Here is a 23,590-nt window from a genome sequence, read left to right on the forward strand (position 1 = left end):
CCCTCAAAGTTATTGTGTGGGCATTTGAGCCTGGCTATGCAGTATGTTTTCGGGTTAGGGTGAATACTTTTACTGGCCTGATGAAAGTGAGAGAGAGTGATGGCTCTCTAAGCCCCAATTAAATCTTCAAATACTTGTTTTTACACGCCAGAGTCCCCTCACTTGAAGTCATGGAACAATTTAGCTCTCCACATTCACTAAATGAATTTAGTGAAAGGCAAAGTCCGCCTGTGTGTGTTTTTTTAATCGCATCAAGGTTACTACTAAAACCAAATTTATAAAGTTTAAAGGACATTTAACTGGTTGGGCATGGTGAAAACTAATTTTAAAAAGTGATGTTTTATTTCCTGCAAGATGCATGGCCAATAAATAATAAAAATAAACAATCAAAGGAAATAATAACAACAAGATGGTGTTGATTTTACTGCAGCAAATGGTGTCTTGTCAGACAGGTTCTCTTTGGGGGCATTTTTAGAGATTAAAGGCAAAACTACACCCTCAACCATTTGAAAAGACGTGAATTATGATTTGATAACAAAATACACCTATATATAAAATTAATATTTTAGAGGTAGTTCAATACTATGCAAAAGTATTTAACTACCTCTCACTTCTTTATATATTGCTTTCAAGGAGCCAGACTTTACCATCAGATTTGATCCACCATCTGGAAAAAGTCTAATTATCAACAGCTTAATTTTTCAACAATGTAGTAAAAGTATATCTAGATAGAAAATCACAACGAAACTCATGAACTGGCCTGCCAAAGCCCAGAGTGGGATCATCTCAAGACAGAAAAAAAGAAAAGAAAAAGCCTGGATAATGATGAATGAAAACTACTTAATAAAATTACATGAAAGATGCCTAAGAGAGTTCAAACTGTGTGAAGAATAAATGTGTTCATACAAAATGACCATGCATTTGCCTGATATACTGTATTTCCATGTAAACTGCATCACCTATGTCCCATTATCCAAGCAATGTATAAAAATGAGGGATAGCTTCTGACTTTAACGCTGTATTGTATTCAATTACATTCTTTGGCTACGTCCACACGTACACGGGTATTTTTGAAAACGGAGATTTTCCGTTTTCGTTTTAAAAAATAATCCCGTCCACACGTAAAGGCAGAAATGAAGGAAAACGCTGCTAGGAACATGCCAAAGCAGCAGGTGGCGCTATATTCCTAACCGTGTAGAAATGTTGGCCAATCAGAAGTCTAGAAGCCTCGGTGGGAAAAAGTAAACAAAGCTGGAGAGTAAATGTGTGTATATATGTAAGCATTTAAACACTGCAGAGAGTACAATTAACAGTATTGTAGAAATTCATTTCACCGAAACAATAACGTGGCGCACACTGTGACGTCAAAAAAGGCGCACATCTTTGACGCTGCGTTTTCTCCGTTTTTCTCGTCCACACGTAAATGCAAAAACGGAGTTTTAGAAAATATCCACCCTGGCCGGAGTTTTTAAAAATCTCCGTTTTCGTGTGGACGAAAGGTGCAAACACATAGAAAAATCTGCGTTTTCAAAAATACCCGGGTACGTGTCAGTTTAAAAACGCAGGCTATGGGGTAGCTGAAATAGTTAGCTTAAACTGTCTGCCAAAGGTAGACTTATCATCAAGCAACAACAACTGCTAACAAAAGTAACAGGTAAGTAGGCTTAACCTAAAAGAAACGGGATATTAAAGTAATAAAAACGGCTTAAATAATTATCTAAAACGAGTAGCTAATAGGTAAAGCTAGCAATAATGTTAAAATTGTGTTAGCATATAGTTTAAAGTTAAAACTAGTGGAAGAGTTAGAGTCAAAGTAAACCCACTCACAGGTAGGACAAAGTCTACAATGGCTTCTACAGTGTGTCAACATAAAACACAACACTGAATAACATCCAGTTTCAAATAAGGATACATGAGCCTATTTTGCTGGGCTGTGGAGGTACATCACACCAAAAAAGGCTTGGTGACCACTGATTGTTCTGTAGAGTGTTTCTCTGTGTATTGTGCCCTCTAGTGGCTGCCTGGTGCTGTGTCTGTGCCTGTCTGTGGTCACCCTGCTGTTACAGAGCCTGTGGGTGCCACTGGAGATGACCAGAGATGATCCTGCAGGGAGCTCACCCGAGGATCTGGGTAACTCATACACACGAACACACAGTTTAGTTTACAAGTGGATTTAGTTTCCTATTAAAACTTTTCTGAAAATGCAAAAATGGTAATACATTAGCGCGCACCCACATTACCATAGTTTTGGGCAACAGTGATTATGAAAGAAGCTCTTTGTGTGCAGAGATTAAGATCTGACCTGACTGATTTGCCAGTGTTATATGAAGATTTGTACACAGTTCCCGGTGGGCCCTCCCAGGCGTCTGACAGTTGTGGGTTTGTGGCCAATCCCAAAATAATTTGTCTGGCTAAACTGTTTCTCTAAAGGAAGGCATTTAAGATGGTGTAGACAAGGTTGTTTGGGAAGGTTTCTTAATTCACTTCACTTGACTTATATGAAGTGTGGTAATGCCACACATAGGAATACATTTATACATAATATGCTTCTACAGTGAATAAAAATAGCTGTCTTGTGAGGATTAGTAACCAAATATATACACTTAACATAAGAAAGAGCCAGCTCTTTTGTGAAAGACTTGAACAATGTGCCTACCAGTGAATCGGTTTCAAAATGCAACCACAAAAGATGATACTTGTCTAAACATTCCGATGCTTTTCGTCTCAAATTCTAGGAAAATTGTTTTTAGCAGACAGTATAACCCACTCCTGCATTTAAGCCACTGACACACACAGCCACAATTGCTTTGTGCTCTGTGGGACCCACCAGAAGTTGTGTACAAAGAGCCACCCAGCAGTAGTTGTACTGGAAAAAATACCACATGGGAATATGGCCTGTATTTATATAGCGCTTTACTAGTCCCTAAGGACCCCAAAGCGCTTTACATATCCAGTCATCCACCCATTCACACACTGGTGATGGCAAGCTACATTGTAGCCACAGCCACCCTGGGGCGCACTGACAGAGGCGAGGCTGCCGGACACTGTTGCCACCGGGCCCTCTGACCACCACCAGTAGGCAACGGGTGAAGTGTCTTGCCCAAGGACACAACGACCGAGACTGTCTGAACCGGCAACCTTCCGATTACAAGGCGAACTCCCAACTCTTGAGCCACGATCGCCCCACGATAGCTGTACACAATTAATCCAGCTCCCATTTATCACCAAACATTCATCTCTGTGGAAAATCTGCAGTTTTGCAAAGTTATTTGATATATTAAATCTTAAAATGATGCCCGATTGCACTGATATCGTATTATGAAAATTCAGGATTTCTTATTTTTTGCACATTTGTCACACTTACAGTTTTCTGATCATCAAACACATTTAATATTAGACAAAGATGACCCGAGTAAATACAAAATGCAGTTTTTGAAGGATGATTTCATTCATTCATTTCCTACCTGCCCTTTGTGGAAAAAGTAATTGCCCCTCCTATTAAATTATGAAATAACGGTAATTAACCACATTGTTTTGGAAAGCTGAGTTCAGTTTCACTTTCCACACCGTGACCTGATTACTGCCAGACCTGCTGATTCAAGAAATCACTTAAACAGAACATTTCTGACAAAGTGAAGCAGGCTAAAAGAGCTTGAAAATCAACACATCATGGTACGATTTAAAGAACGAACAGAGAGGCAAAGACATTGACATCCAATAGGCTGCAAGAGCTTACAAAGGCTTTCTAAGGTTTTGGGACTCCTGTGAACGACAGCGAGAACCATTATCCAGAAATGGAGAAAACTTGGAATAGCGGCAAATCTTTCCAGGAATACCAACCAAAATGACTCCAACAGTGCACTGACAACTCATCCAGGAGGACACAAAAGGACCCAGAAAAACATCTGAAGAACAGCAGGCAGGGAGAAAAGTGATGATTCTAAGGGGGCTTGACTGACAGGGGGCCTATAAAAGCGTAGATGTTTGGTTCACAAAGTATTTATGAACGCGTTTGTTTTCTAGCATTAGTTTTGCTTTTTGGGGATTTTTTTTGGCAACAAGGAATAAAATCCAGTGAGCCCCTGACCCAGCGTTTGATCCCTTTGGCATCTCTGCTCCAATTTCCAAGTGTGAACTCTTAGATCCAACCTTCTGAACTGCTTATCTCGCAGAGGCTTATTTTTGATGCACATAATTGATTGAACCATCAATTCTGCGATCTACCAGGAAATCCTGAAAGACAACGTCTGGGGAGCAGTTTTTGCCTTTGAGCTCAGTGGCACTTGGGTTAAGCAGCAGGACAATGATCATATGCAAGTGCACCTCTGATTGGCTAATGGAGAGACCCAGTCAATTCTGTACTTCAACCCCAGTAAGATACGTTAGTATGATGACAACAGGCCTAAAAACCCTCCACTGTGGCTAAATTAAAACAATTCTGCACAAAAGAATGGGCCAAAATTCTTTTTCAGTGTAGTAAAAGAGTATTTGTCTGTTATCACAAAGGCTTGATTGTACTTCTTGCTGCCAAGGTTGACACAACCAATTATTAGGTTTAGCTGCCAGCTACTTTTTCACATACGGCAGGTCGGTTTGGATAACTTTTTTCTCATAATAAATGAAATCATCATTTAGAAACTGCATTTTGTATTTATTCCGGTTATCTTTGTCTATTATAAGAATTTGTTTAAGGATTTGTAACATGTAACTGTGACAAATATATGAAAAAAAAGAAAAAGAAAACACAAATGAGGAATGATTTGAATTTGATTTGAAACATTTTCTATTTTCTACGTCTGCGACTTCAAAGTAAAGGTTGCAGACATGTAAACATACAGAAACACATGATTTTACTAGCTGCACAATCTTTACAAGCTTTGAACTATTACAGTCATGCAGTTAGCTTGTAAGTTATTGCAGGGTCCCATGCCCTCTCTCATTGTCTCTGCACCCAAAGGAGCCCTGGCAGGCCAGTAATAACATGTTGACAATCAGCTGAGCAAACAAAGATGAAATGACATTATGATTTTCTCTGTGCATCACAAGTTAAAGCCAGTGTAGCACTCAATATTTGATGCTCAATGCCAGCAAAACTATTTTAAAATGCTCTTTGTGAATAGAATTTTTGTTTGGTCAAGACATCCTCAATATATTACGCTGTTTCACTCTGAACTCTTTAAGCATCATCATCAGTATTTATGGCAACATACAGTCGCTATTTTCACAGTTAGAGGGCTGTCTAACTGAGGTTCTGACAATGAAAAATGCTGCTTTAGGTCACCCAGTTACTATATACTCAGTCCACATGCCCAAACTCAAGAAGTAGAGGGTTCTTGTTTAACTTGTCATAATAGTCAGTGTTAAAAATATCACTGTAACCTACCTCCTTTGGTCAACTAGCAAGATGTATGTATGGTGACGTAGGGCAACTGACCTCTTTTTTTCATGTATGTGTACAGTTGTGGTGAGAAGTCTACAACTGTCAGAAGGACTATTATAAATTTACACAAATCTTTTAATAGGTTTACGGTTCTACAGTGTCTTTTAACTTCACTGGACCAAGGCCTATTAACTTCTCATTAGCGATCATGGTGGACTACAACTGGTAGTGTTTCTTTGCAAGCATAAAAAGGATTTATTCACCAGCCCTCACTGGATTGACTCAGAACTTTGGGAAAGTCCAAAGAAACTTGGTGAAGAGCTTGGTGAAGAGCTAAGAAACAGAATTGTAGATTTATACAAGTTGGAGCCATTTCTAAACAACTGCAGATTCCAAGGTCATAATTCAGACAGTTATACGTAAGCACAAGTTATTCAGATGTGTCACCACTTTGCAAAGGTCTGGAGGAAGACTCAAACTGTCACCCTTAGATGAGAGGAAATCGGTTAAGATAGTTAGGAAAACCCCATGAACCAGGAAGGTTCAAGTCTGCCATGAATGGGAAACTGCTGGAACACCAGCGTCACCGTCAACACTGAAATGAATCTTACTGAGAAGGTGCAGACCAAAAAATCAACACCATTGACCTCGACTGAAGTTTGCGTCTGCCTACGGGGACAAGCCTCCTGTAGAAAAGTTTGATGGTCAAACAAGTCAAAAAATTGAGCTAGTGGTCACAATGACATGAGGTATGTTTGAAGGTATAAAGGTGAGGTTTTCAAATTTAAGAACACTACAGCAACTGTCCAGCATGATGGTGGTAGCGCGGTGCTTCGGGGCTGTTTTGCTGCCAGTGGTACTGGTGCATTGCACGAAGTGGATGGAGCAGTTAAAAAAAGAGGACTACTTCCAGATTCTTCAACTACACCTCACATCAACAGTTAGAAGATTGAAGCACATAGAAACACAAGTGGGTGTTCCAACAGGACAATGATGCCAGACACACAACAAAACTGGTTCTGGAACGGCTAAAGAAGGATAACATTAAGCTGCTGGAATGGTGTTTCCAAAGCGCCGAATTCACCCCTGTTAAAAATTTGTGGACAACACTTAAAAGCTGGATCCATTTCAGGAAACCAAACAATTCAAATCAACTATACTAATTCTGCCTTGCAGAGTGAACTAATTATGCCATAAATATCTGCTCGAGGTGGAACTTGCTATGGGAAATTTAACCAACTATTAGTGGGGTTGTATGTGGGTCTTTATGTATACTTTGACCCTTTGACGATCAAAGAAAATTCAACATTTAAGTCAGTAACAGTTTGTGCTACTCAATCATATCTACCCTTGAAAAAGAAAAGTTCAAAGAAATCATTAAAAGTCCAAAATTCATGCCCATGAGGTGGGGATGTAAACTCCTAACCATGACTGTATATCACCTCAGAGACTTTTCTTTTTGCTTGATTATTATTATTATTGTTGTTTATTTAAATTTTTTGATTTATTAGATAGCGATAGTGAAGAAAGACAGGACAGCAGAGTAAGAGAGTTTGAAAACATGCAGCAAAGGGCTGTGGGCGGGACTCAAACCCAGTCTGCTTCAAGTCCAACCGGCAAACTGGAACGCTAAAGAGCCTTTTCTAAAGCACGTGAGGTCAGTATTTTGAACTAGCGTGACCTCTAATAAAGAATGTGCAAGCATTCGCTAAATAGAGTGGTCTCCCTCCTGGTTCATCATTCATTGTTGCTCAGTCAGGAAACCTTAAAGTCACATTTTAACCCACTGAGTTTGCTATTTCTTGGGGTTTATGGGACAAGGTTTGAGCAAATAAGTTTAGTCAAATAAAATGCAATAGTGCTCTTTGTAGTGAAAGAGTGTGTTTTTATGAATACCTTTATTTAATAGACTAATAATATTCATTTTAGACTTAATAATACCACTTCTAGATTACAACATGTGACATACTCTATGCGTATACTTTAAATTACAGGTCAGCGTGGGCTTAGCTTTCGTAACCTGGCTCTTCGCTTGGAGGCTTTGAATACTCAGGTACAGAGGCTGAGCAGAGAGAAAGATGGCTCCAAGCTGACCAGAAATGATCTCACTTTGCTGCTGCAAAGGTATTGATTTGTGGAGCTCAGTATTTTTAAATATAGATATGACTTATAGTGCATTTTTGTGGTCACACATGGGTTTCTGCTTTTTCCCAGCTTCAGACAGGACCAGCAAGGTTTGGCTCGTTTAGTAGAAAGAGAGCTGAAAAGAGTATCGCAGAGGCTTGATCAGCTCAGCCGTCACCACCAACACCACCATCAGGCTGAAGCTCCAACACCACTTGTTAGCCGTAGATCACACACAGGTGAAGTCCAGGCTTTTATCACTTCCAATATTTCTTAAATGACTTAACATGGTTTACATTGTGTTTACAATGATCAACCTCGATTCTCTTAAACTAAAACGATGATACAGGAATAGACTTACCATATGTGCTCACTTTTTTCTTGACTTCAAGAGACAGTTTTGTATTTCATTGTTCAGTTTGGATTTGTTATTTCCTGTGGGTGGAAATTGTAAACTTGTACGCAATGGTTTGGGCACCCATGAGCAAATAATATTTGCTTTAGTGGTAATTATTGAAGTAAAAATAAAGGGAATACAACCCCTACAATAACAAACAGACATTAAAAATAAATCTTTCTTCAAATGTAAACACATCAAAAATTGTGATTAGGAATTTTCTGCTCACTACAGCTTCAAAGCTACAATGAGCAAATTTGCTGACTCTAAACCTTGTTCTGACCAAAAGTCGCTCTAAGCAGCTAAAAAACAATTCCAGCTTGCAGTTTCTGTAGGAATTAAAATGAGGGAGTTGTGGTAGTCAAGATGAGATCTGGGAAAAAACTTCTGGAAGAAACTCTATCTGCTGAACCAAAAGACAAAGTAAACCCTGTCATATTCAGTCATATGCATAGGGGCTGTGAGAAGGTTTAGCTGGCGTGGACACCTAACTATGTGAATGTCATAACTTCAGAATGAGACAACGTATGAGTTTCAAATTTATACCATAGGGGTATCTACTAAAAATCTTGGATGAGTTCGAATCTCAGTGACCTTGACCTCAAGGTCAGAAGAAGTTTTCTGAAAATCTTGTGAATATTTTAAATTTCATTCAAATATTCACAGCACAGATGTGTCTACTAGGAGGCTGAGGGGTTGTGCTGGCAGTTGTCAGTGTTTTTGAATCGTCCTAGTGTCAAATCATACGTGTCAAGAATTAGAAGTCAGTTGTACAAGTCTGAAGTTACTCACACATTTTATTTTTTATTTTATTTTTGTAGAGCAGATAATGCTTTTTGTTTCAGACACATCTCCTCATTAGCCAATCATCACCTACACACTTCAAAAGCTGTCTGCCAATTTAGGAGGTCAGTAATTTGATCCCCAGCTCCCGCATCTGTACATCAGAGTATCCTTGGGTAAGGTACTAAACTCCAAGCACCCTGTAATTGATCCATCGGGTTTGCATATGTCCATGAGTGCTAAAAACCTATCTATGGATGCAGCTCATAGAGTTCTTTGCATGCTAGTTGAGAGTAAAAAAGTGGGTAACACTTTACAATGCAGCCCACAACTAAGGGGGTAATTCCACTGTAATTAAATGGCTTTATAATGTATTTTATTTGGAATTGCAATTATATTTGCCTAAAACTACTTAAAGGCAGTTTCACTAGAAGGAGGTAAAAAGTCAGGTTTTTACAGGAAACAAAGAAATAATGATACTGTCAGTAACCTTAAGTATTACGTTATTCATTGGTAACATAGCGGAAAAATAAACAATATTTCTCCTTCTTTCAACATAAGTATTCGGTAAATATAGAGTGGCTTAACTTTGCCTCCCTTTGATTATTTGTAGATAAATATATTTACACTGTAATTTCAATTAGACACTTTGAAATCCTATTTAATTACAGGAAAATTGTGCCCTTAGTTATGGGCTGTATTATAAAGTGTTACTGTCAATTGACTATGCACTAAACAGGGAAAGGAAAGAACACTTACGATGGCCAAATCGAACAATTTTAGAATTCAAAAAAATTCAAGTTACTACTGGGTTTTTTCAAATCAGTGACTGAATAGAAACAAACACAGACGGTGGCTCGTGTGTCCTCTTTTGAAAGAACTTCTCTTATCTGCTGCACTAACAGCTTCTACATGTAGCCTCATCATAAAAGTCCTCGTGTGAACAACGTAAAGCAATGTCTGGATATAAAAGACTTCTTTGAGGGACAAATAAATGCTAAATTGTGCCATTTGGCCAAAAAAGCCATAGGAATTTGATAAAATAACACCTTGCAAATCTCAAAGGAGTGCGAGCTCAAGCTTTTCGAATGACTCCCACTGTTCTCTGACTTCAACATTATTGAAAATCTGCAGGGGAATTTTAAACATATACAAGACCACCTAAAACTATTTCAGGAGTTATAGTTATCCGCAGGACATTGCAGACAAAATAAAGACAGACTTTTAGCTTGATACAAAACAGATGACTTAATGGGATGCCGAAACTTTTGCACAACCCGAAGTTATAGTTACTTAACTTCAATTTTAAATTTGCAAAAAGTGAATTGCCATTTTTTATATTACTATTTTTTCCATTCAGAATTTGTAAATTGTCAGTATACAACTGTATATCCTGTATATATAAAGATTCTTTGCAACTGAAATATGTAAAATCAAAGGTGTATTTTTTCAAGTTCAAATTATTAAAAATATATTCAGTATAATATTTTCAGTATAACAATCAAGTATATTAAATTTTATCAGATTCCATTAAATTTAACAATTTACCTATGAAACAAAATGACATGGAAAATTTACATATAATCAAATTATTAGTTAGTTCAAGTTTTCCAAAACCAAATTTGAGGAGATTAAATTTGGCTGACTGGGTCTCACTGAGAGGTCGGGCATATAAATCTTTCCTAGTTTAACTTAATTTTAGAGTTCCCTTCATTAGAAGCACTCCATTGTTCAAGATCCAATAAGAATTATACTTTTTTAAATTAAACTGTGCTTTGGCTATACTAAATAATAAAAAAAATCCCAATAATTGGCTGGTTACTTACCTCTCTGTGGGTGCCTGTATCGGTACAGTGATCCTCTGAGCCAAATGTATGGTTCACAGCCTTAGAAAAGGTTAACCACACACTGAAATTAACAAGCTGTGATAATAGAAGGTGTGAATGGTGGGTCTACAGGTCAGTGTGTGTGCAGGTGGTTATGGGGGATGAAGTCCTTGAATAGAAGTTTAACAAGTCCCACATAGCCAGCACCAATCCACTGGGCATGGGGAGGGAAAAAAGTTTACGTTACGACCCTCCTGTGAGGTGTCAGGTGAGAGTCGGGTTACGCACGCACGCCAGTTAGCACGCGAAGGATTGTATGGGTATGTGAGTGCCGGGGATGGGTAAGTATGATTCAAAAAGTGGAATTCATATAGTTTAGGCCACACAGACACCATCACATGGATATGCTTGTAGACACACTTCTGTGGACATGCATGTCCACATGTGCCACCCGCATATTCAGAGGCACACACTTCCCACCAATACCAGCCTATTCGCCCCTCACCCTCTCCCTCCTACATTACCTCACACTCATAAAATATGTCTGAATTACCCAGGAGTCCTTTCACCAACTTGTCTGCCCATACTCCTGTTTTTGCAGAAGGTTTTTTCTTTCTTTCTGCTGTGCTCGTATAGCATAACACTGTTTTTAGGTGCTCATGCTTCAGCTCAGCCTACAAGTTTTCTTCTCTTTCCCTTTTTACTAGGTTGTTTTACACAGTTAAGGACTGTGTACTTTGGCAAGGCCAGCATGGTAAATGGGAATGTTTGGTAGGAGGCAGGTGTGTCAGGTGTGCGTGAGTGCATTCATTCCAGTTGATTGACATGGGCTAGAGATGGTGGGGGGTTTACGGGAAAGGGTCTCTGAGAGCACTAGTCTAATACCTCATACAGGCATGGCAGCACTATACATTGTGCTGATGGCTGCTACTCACTGTGCACATTTCAGTCAAGAGGTTGTATATCAAAGTTATTGTCCGCTGTTCTTCATTAGCCGAGTTGAGGTGACTCAACAGTATACGTTTTGTTACTGATGCAGGAATTAAAGAATAATGGTGCATTCAAAAGTGCCATAAAAAGGAAAAAAAGTTTGACGGTTAATATGTTACCCCACAGGGTCCAACGAGAAGTGTCAAGTGCCAGTGGATCCTGCATATCCAGTATGTGCAGAGAAGGTGGAGGTGAGAAAGTGGAAATGTTTTGGAGTGCAAATTTAATTGGTGTATTGGAATGCTTATGCCCATATTAAAATGCTTTAAAAAATATATATTTTTACTATGAAGACATCCTAGCAAACATTTCAACCTTGAATGACTTTTGTCAATATCTATTTCTGGTCAAGAGACAAGACTTCCATTTCTAATCCTACTTAGCTAATAGATTTGTTATTGTATCAGCTCCATCCATGGCTTTATGACGCAATATCTGTAACTGGCCAATATGTTAAATTCATTATGTAACACAAGTGTTGTGCATTTTCTTAAAAACCCGATAATACTAGTCCTTGTAAATGGAAAAGACGCTCTGTGGCTGTCCATACACAATCAAGTTCTAAGCAAATTAGTTGTTGCTGACAAATGCATTTAGTTCCTTCATTGTAATCACCTGATCTATACTTTTCTCTCTCTTCTCTCTTTGTGAGAGGGTGTGACTAAAGCTCTATTCTACTGTATGTGGAAGCAATGTCAAAAATTTGTTCATCTAAATGTGGAATCTTCTTTACACACTAAGGTTAATTGTGGAGTTCCACAGGGTTCTGTACTGGGACCAATTCTATTTACATTATAAATGCTTCCCTTAGAAGGTACACCGTATATTTTTATTGTTATACAGATGACACCAGCTCTTTCTACCCATGAAGCAAAATGACACACAGCAATTAGTTTATCTGCAGGAATGTCTTAAAAACATAAAGACCTCTAACTTACTGTTTCTAAATTAAGATAAAAGTAAGGTTATTGTACTCTGTTCTAAAAATCTTAGAAACAGTATCTAAAAAGGTACCTACTCACTCTCTACCTAAAGACGCTCTCTCTTTCATTTTTAATATAGCATATAGTTAGGGCTAGGTCAGGTGACCCTGAATCCTCCCTTAGTTACACTGCAATAGGCCTAGTCTGCTGGGGGCTTCCCATGATGCACTGAGCCTTTATTCTTCACTCCTCTGTTTTCACTATTTGTGCTTATGCACCATTTTGCATTTAATCATTAGTTTTATTAATCTCCAGCTCTTTTTCAGTGTGTCTTATCGTTCTCCCCTCACCCCCAACCAATCATGGGAGATGCCCTGCCTTAGCATGAATCTGGATCTGCCAGAAGTTTCTTCTTGTTAAACTGAAGTTTTTTCTTCCCACTGTTGCGAAGTACCTGCTCATAGGGAGCCACTGTTGGGGTTTTCCCTCTATTATTATAGAGTCTTTACCTTATAATATGCTGCTGTTGCGATTGGTGCTATATAAATAAAAGTGAAATGAGTTCAGTTGTATTGAAATGAATGGCAGTGAAATGAATGTGTCATTTATGGTTCAGTTTTTGCAGTGTACAAAGACCAATTTTGATCAGGTAAAAAACATGTTTAATAACATAACAAGTTTCTCTGTGGCAGTTCCTGCAGGCTCAGTGGCAGTCAGACCCCTGTTATGCTTTTTATGGAGTGGATGGTACCACTTGCTCCATACTGACTTACCTCAGCCAGACAGAGGACTTTTGTCCCCCTCGAGATGGAAGAAACCACTCTAGTCTGCCATGGCATCAGAAACCTCAAGCTCACACAAAGAAGGTAGCTTCTTGATGCGCCTGTGTATGTCGATGTGGAATGATGACATTTTCACTGCTTTCATGTTATAATCATTTGCAGGCTGAGATACGTAAATCTCTACTCCCACTGTATGAGGCGATCAGCAACAACAGCAGCCCAGCAATGAAGTTTATCCGCTCCAGAGTGGAAAAAATGTCTGAACGGTGGATACAGGCTGGTCTGAGGATGAAAGAGAGCAGCAATAACACAGTCTCCACACAGATGAGGGTATATGTATAAGTGATTAAAGTTTATTGAGGTATTTCATTTTATATAGTCGATAATCAATGAAATAATAATTTGGGACTTTATATACTTTAGGTGCTGCTTTATCCTGGTGCCCTATCTGGAAGTGTTGGCCAGCGTTTTGAAGCAATGGTGGAAAGAGGTGGTCCTTTAGGAGAACTGGTTCAGTGGGCAGACCTCAGCGCTTGCCTAACAATCCTTGGCCACAACCTGATCTTCAGCACCTCACAGCACCAACTTCACAGGTTACTACTACTAATTTTATTTATTTTGACATAATTTCATTAGTTAATTGGACTGAATAGGATTTATACTCTGGCATCACTGATATATGATGTAATTACAGACCTTAAAGCCAGTTTATACATGTTTTACACAACCTTGTGTTTGTCAGTCCAGCTAATCTGTGATTACTTTACACTGTAGTGATGAAAAGAGGGAAACAATATTATTGTTGTCCTTTCTAGAACCTGACTTGTGTTTGTTGTGATTAATTCAGCTTGATAGGTGCTGCTCCAGGCAGAGGCAGCTGTCCGATCCAAAGGCCCCTCACCTTTGACCTCATTTATACCGACTATCATGGCCTCGCTCACCTCCAAGGAGCCATGGGACTGGCTTTCAAGCATTACCAGTACATAAACAATTTTCTGGATCATATAGGAAGTACATTTCAAGTCCTTTCTTATGAAGACTTTTGATGTAGTCATAAATGATTTAGAAACTACCATTATTGTCATTAATAAAAAACCCACCAGTGATAATAACAACAATAATAAAAAAATTACTTCTGTTTTCCATAAAGTTGAACTTATATGACACGTTTATACAGCTTGCTTTAGTGGATTATTGTTTCAGTGTGAAGTAGGAAAACTGTGAGATCCTTTAGTCAAAGCAATTAAACATTTACATGTTGTTTTGTCCAGTTTTTATTGGCCCTGATATTTGCCCGACACATTCAGGGCTTTGTGAGATTTTAAATATAAGTATGTCACATGATGATTGCAGCTTTATGCGCCAAAACATGTAGTAATAAGTATATCAATGAATGACAAAAACAACAATCTTTCTAGGTGTCGCTTCAGAATCTTGGACTCATTTGGCACTGAACCAGCCTTTAACTTTGCGAGCTACGCACGTAGCCATGGATATAAAACGCTGTGGGGCAGCTGGGATCTCCAACCTCCACAGTACATGACCATGTTCCGTAAGTTATTTTGTACGCATGTTGATTTGTACCTATGTCTTTCCTACGCATGGATACAATTATCTTAAAATGCACTCTAAATATATGTCTCCAATGCAACCCTCTAAGTGTCCTTACAATGAGAGGATTAACAGCTAAGGTTAAATAAACTTCGTGCCCAGACGGAGCTTTCATTCCAACACCTCTCCTTGTCATCTTTCCCACCCTGCCGGGAGATGGAGAAAAGCTGGAAGCCCTGGGCCGAGAGCCACTCTTCATCCCTCAGCTTGGAACACTGTTTATTTGTCCTGCTAAAGGAGGAGGGGGGTGTTAGTTGAGGATGTGAGAAGGACCAAAAGACAGAAAGAAAACAAAACAGAAGAAGGACACGGTAGGACGAAAGAAAAGAATGAAGTTTGAGAATGTTTAAGCATTTATGCTTCTGTTTTGCAAAAGTCCAGAGGAAGACAGTTGACTGAAGGATTACAGGAAACAAGAACTGTAAACAGGCAGAAGAAACCAAAGGTCGCTTCATTCACTCCCAGCTTTTCTCCAAACCCCCACAAGCTGCATGACCATAGCAGTGTTTCATTGCATATCACTACTATATCTGATAGGTGTGTGTGAAGCGGTGAACCCAGACAGACGCTGGAGACAAGTGGAGCTGAAAAGGAGCCAGCAGGAAATTCTGTGCTGGGTGAATGAGGGGAGATTTGGCAAAGGTCTTTTAAACAAGTATCTTGAGACAAGAGGACAGCACACACACACACACACACACGCAAAGGTTACAAATCGATGTTTGAACACACACCTTTGCTGGCACATTCCTTTTAAAGTAAATACTCATCTCTCACACCTACCTCAGTGTGTCAGAGGGCAGCAGGGTGGCAGCTGCCTATCCAAACACCTAACCCTCTTATATATGTGGAGTTCTCATTTCCTTCAGCGGATGATTTATGCTGCACAGCATGTTTTTCCTCTTGCAGAATTTTAATATAAACTGTTATTCAACTATAGTCCTAATAAGCGTCCTCGGCAATAGTAGCCTTCACATTTCTCTCAATCAGCTTATTCTTTATGTCATCTTCAAAGCAGATAGGTTCATAAGTGTTCACCGTCTTTGATCCAGTTTAGTTAAAATAATCACCAAGTTAGGGAGAAGTTTCTGCTCAAGTCTGTCAGCATTTCTACCAAAAACTTACTGGACTGACTTGCTGCTTTACCTTTTTCTCTCTGAACGTAGCTGAAGTTCAAACCCTTGAGTAATTATTTTTAGATCTCCTTTAAGTCCTCTTTGCTCTGTTCTCTCCAGCTCACACTCCTGATAATTCCTTCCTGGGCTTTGTGAGTGAAGGAACCGTTAGGAAGGGAAGCGAGCTCGAGCCAGTGAGCTACAAGAAAGACAGGATAGCGGTGGTCTATGGAAAACAGGACTACATGTGGCAGGTATGAGGACCAAAAAAAGTGCATACCAGAAAACAAACATTCACAACAAATTATGCCAAGAAGTCCTCTACTTGATGGCTATGAGAGGTTAAATGCACTGCAACCTTAGGAAAACACCAACTATTAAAAAACACACAACACAGCTGAGCTTGAATAAAACACAATGGCAGTAGAAAAAAAAAACACGTTGACATTTCCTTAAGTTGCAATGCGTTTGAAACCTCGTGGCCACCATATCGACTAGATCTTAGTTTGTACGTCACCCAAAACTCAAAAATACTTGTTAATAGACAGACCTGTAGAACTACTTATTTAAGGATTCATGTTTTGGTGTGAACTGCACTGGAGATATTGGGTATAAAAATGTCTGCCTTCTCTCGAGTACGATAGTTCTAGATGGTACTGCTAATAACTGCGTTACTAAGGGCACTAGCCACTTGAATTGTTGAAAAGTTAAAAGATAAGTAAATCTGAAGCTCCATGGCAATTGTTGTGAAGCTTTTGCCTTTATACCAAACTATGCCTGCCAGCCAAAGAAAACATGCAACTAGCAAACCTTATAGATGAGACACGGAGCATTAATGTCAAGTGTCTCATCAGTGGTAGATAGCTAGGAGGGGGGCAGAGGGCATCTTCCAGTCTACATGTTACCAAATATTGTTGAGCAAACTTTGGAAACACTGAACCCCTGATCTCGATGCAACTATTAGGTTGAGCTCACTTTAAAGAGCAGAAGTAATTCCAAGTAAATGGGTGAATATGGCTTATGTGGTGTGATTTCATTCACTTAGAGCAGAACAGTTAAATACCATACTATATAAATACCACTCCATTTATTTGCATGCTTGCCAGGTTGGTGGGTTCACTTTGGTAGAACGGAAATGGTTCTGTTGCTCACAGAAAGTTTGTGGCTTTATTTGAGAAACTTGATCGTTATTTCTGTTTTTAAAAGGCATTTTTTGGAACTTTTTTGGAGAACCACAAGACTGGCAATGTTTATTCCGTTATGCTGATGTGAAGGCAAACATTTCTACAGCCGGTATCACCAAAATTGGGAAGCTTACACCAGATGGATAAATAGCGCCACAGGACAGAAGAAAATATTTATATCATGTATATTTTGGTTTTGAACACGCTTGAATTTCATGTACTCAGTGATCCATCTGTTTTTTTTTTTTTTATTGTTGTTGTTTTTCTGTGTGTAATCTCCAGGGTAAATATGAGTATGTGAAAGTGATCAGTGAAGAACTGGAGACTCACGCCACAGTCTATCAGCCTCCTGGACACACATTGCATCTGCCCAGCTTCATCAGAAACCACGGACTGCTGACTCAGGAACACTTTCAACAACTTCTCCGTAAAGCTAAGGTCTAATTAAAGCCGATCACAGTGTAGAAAGAGAATTATTTTGGATAACCTGCAATATTATAAATCTTCCCTTTCAGTTGTTTGTAGGTCTTGGCTTCCCCTATGAAGGTCCAGCACCTATTGAGGCAATAGGAATGGGATGTGTCTTTATTCAGCCTAGATTTGACCCTCCACACTCATCAGCCAGCAATGACTTCTACAAGGGCAAGCCCACCACAAGACAGGCAAGCAACTCTTAAATCATGGGGATAAAACGTGAAAATAAATATTTTATATTATCTAAATTGTTATTTCATTGTTGAATCCCAAATACTGGCAATATTTTATCAAAGATATAATAACAGTTTATAATTTTCAATCGCAGATCTCCTCCCAGCACCCTTATGCTGAGGAATTCATTGGTAAACCCTACGTATGGACTGTGGATGTGACCAACAAGAGTGACATACGCGAGGCCGTCAAAGCGATTCTAAGAAGTGAGGTAGTTTTGACTAAATATACTAAATCACAGTTAAACTGTATGCTCAGTACAAACATGCACACATATTATTTCCCCAAATTCCATTTAAGGTAGCGTGTTTATGTCTGATCTTGCAGGTGAAGTCCTTCACTCCTCAGGAGTTCACTTGTGTGGGAATGCTGAAGCGGGTCCTTGGTTACATCACTCACCAGGTACAAAGATGTAAAAAAGCGATGGAGTATTATTATTAGGTGGTACCCCAGCAAATTTCAGTCATAAATCAGATTTATGAAGTATGTTCTGAAATGTGTGGAAATCTCAAAAAAGAGTGCATGCCTTTGTAAACCTATCAGTTGACGCCTCGGTGCCTTTGTTGGAATTTTTGTGGTCAGAATTTTACACAATAATTTGGGGCTTTTAATTATTTTTTTAACTGTTCTTTCCAGAGTGGAATGATTGTACAGCATACATCGTTAATGACTTTACAAATGAAAAATTGGGTGCACAAGTTGGTAATTATTTTGGATTTTCTCTAATCCTCACAGGTTTTAAATTAGACTTACAGTCTCAGGTGTATACAGACACTCACTTCAATCTTTTAATAAGTTTAAGGTTCTACAGGGTCTTTTAACTTGACCAGGCCAAATCCTATTAACATCTCATTAGTGATCATGATAGCCTACAACTCTTTCTCTTTGCTGGCACAAAAAGGATTTGTTTGACAGTGCTCACTGGATTGACCTCAGAACATTGGGAAAGTCCAAGGAACTCAGTGAAGAGCTAAGAAGGAGAACTGTGGATTTACACTAGCTGGAGCCATTTCTAAACAACTGCAGATTCCAAGATCATAATTCAGACAGTTGCACGTAAGCACAAGTTATTCAGATGTGTCACTTCTTTGCAAAGGTCCTCAAAAGGGAATATGGGTTCAGGAACAACGCAGGAAGCATGAAGGCTCAAGCCTGCCCTGAACTTGAAACTCCTGGAACACCAACGTCACTGTAAAGCGATTTTTTACATCACAATGCTCCAAAATTGATGTATTCAAGCTTGACTAAAAATTTGCAGCTGCCCACGTGGACAAGCCAGATGTCATCTGGAGAAATGTTTTATGATCATATGAGACAAAGATTAAGCTATTTAGCCACAGTGACAAGAGGTATGTTTGGAGGAGTAAATCTCAGCCTTTCAAACCTAACAACACTGTATCAGCATAGTGGTGGTATCATCATGGAGGTCTACCTCCAAATTCTTAAACTTTACTATTGGGTCCTATTGGATATTCCAATAGAGCAATACCATAACATTCATGCCCATGATGAGTGCATGGAAACTTCTGATCACAACTGCAGTTCATATGAGTAAAGTATTGACAGAAAAAGATTTCTCCAGTTGGGGATCTATCAAACAGAATATTATCAAAGATGTGTGTATATGTGTATCTATATAATAGATAAATCCAGATTTTAAGTTAAAGTCAGGATTGTTTCCCAGGCCTTTGTTCCCTTATGAGCGTTAGATAGAGGAGCGATTTTTCAGTTCTTGCTTGGTTCAAACTCTAATCGTTGTCAGTTTTTTCCTTCTCTTTGTTATCATCAAGAACTTCTGCAGTAAATCTGTCCCTACTTGGCCACCAAAAAGTGCTCTGAGGGTTCACCTCGCTCCACTGGGTCAGTCCTGTGTGAGTGTGTGCCGGCGGTCCTCCCTCATGTGTGAGCCGGCTCTGTTTCACCACCTCAACACCCCTGCTGCGTTTACCAGGTGAGAAATTAGCAAACACTGACACATGCACATCTGGAAAAAGACCGAGGACAAAACATGAATAAAATCATGTTTGAGATCTCTTGGTGGTAATAAGATCCGAATGTTAATGCTGTGTAACCTTTTCAGCAGATAAAAATCAGTAATCACCGCCGTTTTTCTTGTACAACATCCAGGATTCCCCATAAAACTGAACAAGATCACAAAGACACCATTAAACAAATACAATGCAATATAGTAGAATGTTCTATAGTATCAACATGTACACTACTGTATATGCAAATAAATTAATTACCTTTTTTTAATTTGCAGGCTTGGATTAAGTTGCGCCAGCGTGCTGCCGGAACTCAACCACTTGTTTCCTTCTTACAGTCCTTGGGGTCGTCAGTGTGGCCTCCAGCAGGAGCCCCTGCTTTTCAGTTGTGCTGGCTCTGATCCGTCCTATCGCAGACTGTGTCCCTGCAAATCTCACCTAACTGGATAGGTTGCAATCTGTCTTGACTGCCTCTAAGTAACACTGAAAGAACTCAGGAAAAGCACCAAAGAGCCATCTGCAATGCATGCTGTACAGGTAAAGATTCCCAACAAAAGGGAGACAGCTCTCCCGCCAAAGCCATTGAAAGCCTTGCAGTCATGTTTGTGTACGTGTACACATTCAAATAACATACAATTCTGAGGAAGTAACCATGACTGAATGTCCTTTCCTTAAAGTACTTGACAAGCTGAAGAACTGTAAATCCAAGGCCTGATTTCCCTTGGCGTCAAGTGTTACTGTAGCTTAAGAAAAAAAAGCCTTTGAATGCCGGCAATATGCACCTCAGGGAAAATGTGTTTACATGTGTTTAAATCAAGTGGAAACTGGCACCGGCGAGTACAAAAGCAGACCAGTTTACATCAGTTCTTCGCCTACTCTAGTCATACACAGTGCAGTAGGCTTCAGTGTTATGCAAAATAAGTATCTAATTATTCATTCGCTTACAGTAATGTATCACAGTGGCCAGTGCTGCATGGGATTGCTGCTCATGTTGCTCCTTCATGCTTTGCTGGCTGCAGATATTAGCCTGGGGCCTTAAAGGAGAGAGGGTGACAGCCTAAGTGATGAGGCTCATTATCGGAGTGAATCATGGATAACCTCTGAATCCATTTGGGAGGTCACAGCCGTATGACCATTATTATACTGTCATCTAAACCATTGGTTCCCAACCATCTTTGACTTAGGAAACCCCCTCAGCTCTTTTTAAATCTATGCCCCCCCCTTCCCCACTATTGCTGTAGGAAGGAACTCATTGTTTGGCTTTCAAATGCAAACTTTATGTCATTTAAACCTGGGAAAAAAGTCAGTTAAGACAGAATTAATTGTATTTTCATGATTTTTAAAAAAATAGAAATTAAAGCTTAAAATGATTTTAATCACAACGAGTGTCTCATTTTGCACTGGGGTTCCAGGATTATTCCCCGATTGCTTCATGACTTACAGATTTGTTGAGAGCCCAAGGGTGCGTTACGGTCCAAGCTGATATGAACAAAAATGGAAATCTTACATATGTACATTTAATCATTTCCATTCTGAAAGCTCAAAGAGTCACACAGGCTTTTCTCATCACCCCCACCAACCGGTTGCACAACTACACGTGAAAGGAACAAATGATAACAAGTAAAGGTGAAACTACAGCTCACAGTCAGTGATGAGGTGCTGCACTTACAAAGCACAGCTGTTAGCAAAGATGGCTCCAGCAATGGCAACAAGCTGCTGTTTTGAGCTTGACTGATGTGAGGTTTTTCTTGGAAACAACACGCTGATGAACTGGTGGAAAAAGAGACCTTTTTTTTTGCTTCGGTACATTTTATGTGACCAGAACATGTTGTCACTCAGAGATCAGACCGCTCAGGCCTGCGACAACAAGACTAGTTGACAACATGATAGACTAGTAAATGGCTGTGAAATCGTCCACAAAAACAATATTTGTGACAGCTTTTGTGCATTTCTGTGAATTTGTCTGGCTCTGTCAGATGTGACTTTTGCAAAATTAGCTGGACCCGTCCAAAGATGATGGAAATGGACTTGTATTTAAGTCAGGAGGGTATTTGAAACAAAGGAAAATTAAAGTTGTTTTTGACTCGGAGGGACGTCTCTGAAACTAATTTGTGGAAAATCGTGTGTAATTTCTGGATGAGTCACATTGACTCATATCAGTTACATGTGTTATGGCATATAAAAGCTGTCACTCACTTCCCAGGTGGCTGATAGCAGAGGGTTCAAACCGAGGCTTCAAAAACAAGCCCAAGTATGGATGGAGCAAGCCGGGACAAAGGTTGTAGTGTTCCCCATGGTTGCCTACTGACCTCATGCTGATTGGGTATACGCGTGCAGAACTTAAACAGTCCATATGTTTGCCAGAAACCAATTTGATTGTAGACATTGTGTGATTTGGATGATAATTTGAGGTCTGTGGTTATTGCTGCAAACTGCAAATTTGTACCTCCAGTTCAATAGTATTGATAAGCAGCACCACAAAATATGATGACAACTAAAGCATATTTTAAACAGCTGAAAATGTTGGTGCTATAGACTAACTGACTGATTGGAAACTGATTGCAGTGCATCCTGAGGGCAACAATACTGTCTATGCAAGATTTTTTTTTGTTCAGTGCAATATCTGTACAGTCAGTGCTTGAGGCCGTGCAAATTCAAGGTTATGTTGGTGTAGTGAGGGAAAAATTCACAGACCAAGGTGACCAAGACCAAGGTGACAGGTTACGAAGTGTTAAAACTATAACTACTAGCTTCTAGCTTGAGCCAATGACTGCCGGTGACATCACAGCCAGCAGAGTTGGTAAACACTAGGCTGCTTGGCTAGCTAAGCTAACGAGTGTTAAAAAGTAAACAGAAGAAAAAAAAAAGATGTCTACACGTAAGTTTCAAGTGTCTCTCCCCCATACTTTAGGATAGCAGCATTTAGTTTAGCATTTAGCATATTTAATCTTTATTATCTATCCATTGAGCACTGTCTTCCTTTTGTATCCTCCTTTTCCTCTTCTTTCTTTTTTCTTCTTTTTCATTTCCACTCCTCTTCATTGTCAGCGAGTGGCCTTTGTAGCAACTATTAATGATGTTGGTGAAGTCCTGTGGGATCCCCTTCTTAGGTCAGGTCTCGCCAACTGTCACTGCAAACTTTGGACATTGTTTAAAGTTTGTCTACCTTGCTTGGTGGCAAGTAGTAACTCTGCTTAGGGCTTCATAATTGTTTTATGTCAATCTATCTTGAGCATTTTGGCCATGGGTTTTTGATGTCATAAGACAGAAGTAGATCTAACTTTGAAAATATATGGATGGCTCTAATTTACAAAATGAGCATCTTGTCCTTAAACCAAATAGGAAAAAGTTTACGGTAGGGTCTTTTTCTCATAGTTGCCTTCATAATCTGACTTGTTGCAGCTTTCTATGTGCCTGAAGCCTAAAAAATGAAAAGTTAATGCAGGTTCTAGATGCTTCTTCATTGGCTTTATTTTTCAGATTCAAAACTCCATCTTTTATATACAGTTTTTGTACACCCTATTGTGATGCCAAGTTTATTTGTATTTGAGTCATTATATGACTCAAAGTATATAAGGTTTACAAAAATCCACTGACTTTAATGTCCTGGGAACCATAAATATCAGTATAAAGCTTTGTTTCTTGACATTTCCCAAAACAAAGTGACAGAGCAAACAAAAGACTGACACTACCATGCCACCAGCATAGCTAAACCCCCAACAAAACAAAGAAGCAGAAAAAACCCTGTTAATTTTTAATGTTGTATGGTTTGTTTGGAGGAAAAA

The 23,590-nt window shown here is 39.2% G+C and overlaps 1 protein-coding gene across 10 annotated transcripts in view; it reads left to right on the plus strand.

The window, feature by feature from the left end:
- The first annotated feature begins 1,166 nt into the window (after positions 1 to 1,166).
- Positions 1,167 to 23,590, plus strand: part of LOC146702960 (alpha-1,6-mannosylglycoprotein 6-beta-N-acetylglucosaminyltransferase B-like) — a 96,093-nt gene continuing 73,669 nt past the window's right edge. Inside the window, exons 1-18 of one of the 10 annotated variants that reach the window (XM_085466035.1) lie at positions 1,167 to 1,654; positions 2,015 to 2,130; positions 7,375 to 7,504; positions 7,595 to 7,743; positions 11,627 to 11,691; positions 13,116 to 13,289; positions 13,368 to 13,535; positions 13,629 to 13,798; positions 14,053 to 14,184; positions 14,624 to 14,757; positions 15,354 to 15,458; positions 16,049 to 16,182; positions 17,395 to 17,550; positions 17,628 to 17,774; positions 17,915 to 18,031; positions 18,148 to 18,222; positions 19,611 to 19,771; positions 20,084 to 21,887. In XM_085466035.1, coding sequence (XP_085322161.1) covers positions 2,088 to 2,130; positions 7,375 to 7,504; positions 7,595 to 7,743; positions 11,627 to 11,691; positions 13,116 to 13,289; positions 13,368 to 13,535; positions 13,629 to 13,798; positions 14,053 to 14,184; positions 14,624 to 14,757; positions 15,354 to 15,458; positions 16,049 to 16,182; positions 17,395 to 17,550; positions 17,628 to 17,774; positions 17,915 to 18,031; positions 18,148 to 18,222; positions 19,611 to 19,771; positions 20,084 to 20,255 — 2,232 coding nt within the window. In that variant the 5' untranslated portion in view covers positions 1,167 to 1,654; positions 2,015 to 2,087 and the 3' untranslated portion in view covers positions 20,256 to 21,887. Of the gene's footprint in view, positions 2,131 to 7,374; positions 7,505 to 7,594; positions 7,744 to 11,626; positions 11,692 to 13,115; positions 13,290 to 13,367; positions 13,536 to 13,628; positions 13,799 to 14,052; positions 14,185 to 14,623; positions 14,758 to 15,353; positions 15,459 to 16,048; positions 16,183 to 17,394; positions 17,551 to 17,627; positions 17,775 to 17,914; positions 18,032 to 18,147; positions 18,223 to 18,721; positions 18,877 to 19,610; positions 19,772 to 20,083; positions 21,888 to 23,590 lie in introns of those variants that run through there. The other 9 variants (XR_014921930.1, XR_014921931.1, XR_014921934.1 and 6 more) reach the window with 9 other exon arrangements.

This window comes from Copadichromis virginalis, linkage group LG8, assembly GCF_057382275.1.
Source record: "Copadichromis virginalis isolate Kocher_CV1m ecotype Utaka linkage group LG8, C_Virginalis_male_GT1.1, whole genome shotgun sequence".
Classification (NCBI taxonomy): Eukaryota; Metazoa; Chordata; class Actinopteri; order Cichliformes; family Cichlidae; genus Copadichromis; species Copadichromis virginalis.